General features: G+C 40.8%; 1 protein-coding gene across 4 annotated transcripts in view; it reads right to left on the minus strand.

Moving 5' to 3' along the window:
* The window catches only part of Setd9 (SET domain containing 9), a 38954-nt gene extending 33117 nt beyond the window's left edge, over positions 1–5837 (minus strand). For all 4 annotated transcript variants that reach the window (XM_023708761.1, XM_004623218.2, XM_023708768.1 and 1 more), the window contains exons 1-4: positions 4850–5837; positions 3030–3153; positions 2701–2816; positions 1279–1384 (exon numbers count right to left, since the gene is read on the minus strand). In XM_023708761.1, the coding sequence (XP_023564529.1) occupies positions 1279–1384; positions 2701–2816; positions 3030–3153; positions 4850–5240 (737 nt within the window). In that variant the 5' untranslated portion in view covers positions 5241–5837. The remainder of the gene's footprint in view (positions 1–1278; positions 1385–2700; positions 2817–3029; positions 3154–4849) is intronic.
* Positions 5838–6000: the final 163 nt, after the last annotated feature.

Here is a 6000-nt window from a genome sequence, read left to right on the forward strand (position 1 = left end):
AAACTTCTCTAAAATCATGACTAAGACAATGTTAGCCACCATTCTTGTTCAATATAGTATCTGAAAGTTTAGGCACAGTTGTCAGTCAAAAGAAAAAATAGGAACCATAGGGGCCGGGGATATAGCTCAGCAGCATAAGCTCCTGCCTGGCAAGCACAAGGTCCTGAGTTCAATCCCCAGTACTGCAAAAATAAAGTCACTAAGTAAATCATATTTAAAAAAAGAAGCAGAAGAAGAAATAAGAAAAACATACATTGGAAAGGAAGAATTCAAACTATATTTGCAGATAATATGATTTAGAAGACCCAAAAAAATTCAACCACAAGACCCCCAGAAAGAATAAACAAATTCAGCTAAGTAGCAGGAGACACACAAGAATCCACAGTATTCCTGCACACCAATAATGAAGACACTGAGAAGTAAATCAAGAAAACAATACCAGGGGGCGGAGAGATAGCACCGCAGAATAAGCACTTGTCTGGCAACCCCAAGTGCCTGAGTTCAATCCCCAGTTCTGCCAAAAAAAAAAAAACACCTAAAACCAACAAACAAAAAAATACCATTCACAATAGCTTCAAAAAACCTAAATATTTATTAATTTAACCTAAGAGGTGATAGAGCTCTAAAAAAACCCCCAAAAAACAAAAAACTACAGTACTCTGAAAAAGGGGACATCAAAAAAGGAGAAGACACCCTTGTTCTCGAACCAACACTGTCAAAACCCGTATTGTTAAAATGGCCATAAACTGACTTATAGATGTATTAATTCGAATGAAAATACCAAGTGTTCTTCACAGAATAGAGAAAGCCTCAAATTCACATGGAAACCTAGCATAGCAAAAGTAATCGTAGGTAACAAGAGCAAAAGATTATAATTCTGGATCTTGATAAAATCCCTATATAGTTTTTCCTTAGAATTTTCTTTCTTTCTTTTTCTTTCTTTCCTTCTTTCTTTCTTTTTTTTAGATGTATTTGGATGCTGCAGGGTCTCACTGTGCTGCTTGGATTCATGTTGATCCTCCTGTTTTCAGCCTCCTCAGAGCTGGGATTACAGGCATGCACCACTACTACGCAGGGACTCTGGCCAGCTCAGCCTGCCCTAGGGACGGAGCTGGTGCAACACATGGTGTCACAGATGGAACCATGGTCCCAGCGCTTGCCTGAGCTTGCCTAAGCAGGTGTTTTAGTCCACTGAGCTATCTCACTGGCCCCAGAAAAAGTACTTTTTAAAGTACAGCTTAAGATAGAAGACATAAAACGTTCTTTCAGAAAACTAACCTTTGTTTCTCAGAGCTGTAGGCAATGTTTGGAAAATACTGCTTCAGTTCTACAGGGAACCCTGCAGGCACTTCAAATTCCTGGTAACAGACATTAGCTGCTCTCTCTAGGAACAAGGACATACTTTTTAGAAAGACGGCATGGAAAACAAGTACTGAATTATAACACTTGATGTATGTTTTACTAAATTAAATTTCTAAACTGAACATGCCCAAATAACTAGTATTACATTCCAGACAGTATTAGATTTTATACACCTACATTCATACTTATCTCTATGATAAAAAATATACTATATATAAAATAACATCCAAAGATAAAGAGTATCTGTCTTTACATATATGAAAATGCATAACAAACATATATAATGGTTTATGGTTTCTTTCTTTAGTTAATCAATTAATTTGATATAGGATCTCGCCAAGCAGTTCAGACTTATAGTGATCCGCCTGTCTTAGCCTCCCCACTGGTAGGATTACAGGCATGCACCACCACATCCAGTTTTGAAGCCAGCACAGCTTGTAGTACTGGGGATCAAATCAGGTCCTTGTGCTTGCCAGGCAGGTGCTTGTACCACCGAGCTATCTCTCCAGCCCTCTGGTTTATTTTTTATATATCAGGAAATAGAAATTCAAAATGGTTAACAGTTAAATAAAGGACTCAGGGCTTTAAAAATTCACCTCTAAGATGTTCCTATCTCTCTAACATCAAAGGCTACATGACAACTGTAGTCAAATAATCAAACTTCTACGTACAGAAAAATCGAGTCTCAAAAGAAGTGTGTGACTCACAAACTTAGCAACAAAAAGGCTGCATTAGGCTAGTGATTAACCTAGGGTAAGGGTATTTCACGACACTGATAAAATAATCTTCATTAAAAATGCTAAAATAGGGGCTGGTGAGATGGCTCAGTGGTCTAAAGCACCTACTTGGAACAAGCTTAGCAAAGCACAGGACCGCGGTTCAATCCCCCAGCACCACATGCCAGCCTGCCCCGCCCCCTGGTGGGCTGAGCTGGCCACATACACACACACACACACACACACACACCCCTAAATAAATAAATAAAATTAAAAAAAAAATAAAAATGCTAAAATAATAATGACCAAAGGGTGCTTATTGCCAAATGTCTATACTTGTTACAAATTTAGAACAAAAATGGTAAACTAAAATTTTCCAAAGGATATCCACTATTATTTTCTTGAATTCTTCTGATACAATTCCTGGAAAAGTTAGTCGGTCAAGGTCTTTGAGTAACTGAGATGTTACTCAACAGCCTCAGGTAGTTACATGGTGAAGGGAAATCAACCCTTACGGTACCTCCTCTCACACCCCTCTTGTTTTGTTTCCAAAAATCCTCCTACCTCAGCCTCTCGAGTTCTGGGAATACAGGCATGTGCCACCATGCCCAGCCCAACTTACCATTTGAACAATTGTTAACATACTGTCCTATAGCCAGTGGATTCTGAGTTTCTGAGGTTAGCCACGTAATATCATTCATTTTTAAGGGGCCAAGCCGATCTCTTCCACTACAAGATCTGAAACAGGTAAAAGTATTAGCTAAGGGACTGTTTTGAATCTTAAAATACAAAAAAACCAAAAACAAAACTATAATTAAATTAATATGCTTTCTCTTTCAAAAATTTTTTGTGTAATGATTCAGACAGCTCAGCTGTCAGCTAGAAGCCACCTAACAGACACAAGTGTAGTTCTATGTTCTATAATTACATTTGGATATGGGCATCACTTACCTATACACAACTTTTGATATGCCTTTGTCATTTCCATCAATGAGTGTTCCATCCAAGCATCTAAAAATAAATGGGTTTCCAATGGACTGGAAAAAGATCGGCTCATACTTCTGATATATTGTACCTATTATACAATAAAACAAAGGCATATTGTAGCACATATGAAGATCTTAAAACTCCAATCCCAATGTGGTGGTGCACACCTATAATCCCAGCACTCTACAAGGTTGAAACAGAGGATCTAAATTTGAACTCAGCCAGAGCAACTCACAGAGCGCGTCCCTGTGTCAAAAATTAAAAAACAAAAAAAGTGAAAGTTCTTGGTTTAATCCCCGGTGTTGAAAAAATAAATCTAAATAAATATCTTTCTCTGGAACATGAATATGTAATGGAAGAATATGTTTTAATTCCTCCATTCCTTTTAAAGTATTTTACCTCCAATCTGGAAATCATATTCTCTTAGGTTACTTTTCTTTATGTATTTGGTACAGGGTGTCATTATGAAGCTAGGATTACTAGTGATCCTTCTGTCTTAGCCTCCCCAGCGGTGGGATTAGAGGTGTGCACCACCACGCCTGGTCTCGGTGGCCAGCTCGGTGAGCCTGGAGGCGGGGCCAGCACAGCATGTCGTGCCCAGGGATTCAAACCCTGGTCCCTGCGCTTGCCTAAACAGGTGCTTAGTCCACTGAGCTGTATCACAGGCCCTTAGGTTACTTTTCTGCTTTAAAGAGTCTGTGCCCCATAGCAGTGGAACACAGAACCAACTATCCACACAGGAGGGGAAAAAAAATGCCAATTTTTGCTTTGTGATACTGTGAACATCATATTTTAAGTTCATTTTTACAACACAAATACTGTTTAAATGTGAAACGACATCCGTGAAGAGTCCTACAAAATGCATTTTGTTAATAAACAGTGCAGACGTATCTGGGAAGAACCTGCCACTCGAGCTGTGTTTGCTTTTACTCACAGAGGAAGCAATTACATTTACAAGATGCTTCCAATTTGTCAGCCGTGTTAATCTATTTTCTGAATTTATTTTAGGGTTATTTTGATTTTTGGCTTGTTTTACTGAATCTTCAGAGTTAAGTTAGTTGTACAAAAGTTTTACATTTCGTAAGGGTCACAAAATAACAGAATGACATATGTCTATCTAACACAAACATTCACACACACACACGCGCGCGCGCGCGCACACGAATGTATGCATGTACTTTCCACTACCAAATAACATAAGGATAGTATAACAAACAACAGACATATTCTAATGAACATTCAAGCCAGTGGGTTTTGGCAAAGGAGCTGCTTTATGTCCCCAGTGCAGAAAAAGCAGGAAGGTCTCTATTAAATTATTTAGGGGTTTAAATGGTTTCATGTTTTAACTCACATCTTTTTTTTTTTTTCTAGAACCGGGGATTGAACTCAGGCCCTTGCGCTTGCCAGAGAAGCACTTATTCCACTGAGCCATCTTCCCAGCCCTAACTCACATCTTTTTAATCTCTAGTTATCACTGAAGCTAAACTGATTTATTCTCTAATGCTTAAGAAACCTGCTAAAGGGAGCTACATTGTTTTCTAAATTTAAACAATGATTCAAGAAAAGATTTCCATAAACACACACACACACACACACACACACACACACTTATCCCAACAGATACTCCAGGGTATCTTTCTAATGCACACCATAATTTATAAGCATTTAATTAACAAAATCAAAAGTTTAGAAACCTCAATTTCTAGTTCAATTCGTTAAGGATTACAGGGCTAGGTATTACCAGTATACAAAAAACTCTTGCAAGTACTAATTTGTGCTGTTACCCGGATACATAGATACAACTGCGCCTTTCGGTACCAATCCCTTAGTAACAAAGACACCTCTTCCCGCAGAAATCAATGAGCTAGTTGCGCGGGCAACACTGAAACCCAGTGTCTTATAAAGAATTTCTTCTGGTTTAAAAGCATTTTGCTGTCGATGTCTGATTCCAAGCAGATTCACCCTTTGATGCTGAAGTGCCAGCAGGTCTCGATATTTTGCCTTCACAGGTTCTGGAAGTAAAGTCCAGATATCTGATTGTTTACTGAGATCATTTAAGAACAAAGCCTGGAAAACTTGGAGCAACGTTCCCAGGACGTCTTCATCTGAGATAACCTTGTCCTTGGATTCCTCCGGAACGTATCGAAGGGTCCTGCAAATGGCAAAAGTTTCCATTCACAACCCTTCAAGCCACACGCTGTCTTGATCTTCTCCGAGTTACCGGATTTAACAAACTCTAAGATCGTTCTCGCGGGTTTGAAGGCTAGCAAACGAAGGCATTCCTTACAGAATAGGTAGCTCTAGGTCCCTAGCTTCTGGGCACCGACGCTCACGCAACGCCCTGCCCTAGCACACGCCGTCAGCTACTTCCACCCGCCTGTACCGCAGCCACAGTGCGCCGCGCAGATGTTAGGAAACCTGCCCGCCGCCCCAGCGCTGCCGAGACAGAATTCGATGCGCAGGTGGCTCTTGCCCTCACCACCCTCCACAGCCTCCGGAACGTCACTACCTAGTGAGGACCCGCGCCCTTCTCTGCACCGGCTTGTAGTTTCAAGGCCAAACCTAGCACCCTATATTCTGTCGCGTCCCCTCCCAGCTGCACTTCTTCAAGGACTATTTCATTTCTATAACTCCAGTACAATTTTGCAATTGCATTTTTACTTCTGAACAAAAACGGGGCAATTCCTGAACCTCTCACAATTCCGTAGTAACGGTGCAGGATTCTGTAGCATGAACCTTGATTTTCAGGAACTGGCTTGGGGTTCCAATTCAGTCTACCTGGGGAGCACTCGCTGACTTCTTGCGAATCTCGAGCGTGCGGCCACCGACGCAAGACGACCCACTCGGCTGGGGGCGCCGATCGGAGCCGCGAACCTAACGCTGACGGCTTTCGGCTGCTCTTTGCACGTCTCTGCATAACCTGCTCCAAGGGGTT

This window comes from Octodon degus, unplaced genomic scaffold (genome assembly GCF_000260255.1).
Source record: "Octodon degus isolate 3935 unplaced genomic scaffold, OctDeg1.0 scaffold00001, whole genome shotgun sequence".
NCBI lineage: Eukaryota > Metazoa > Chordata > Mammalia > Rodentia > Octodontidae > Octodon > Octodon degus.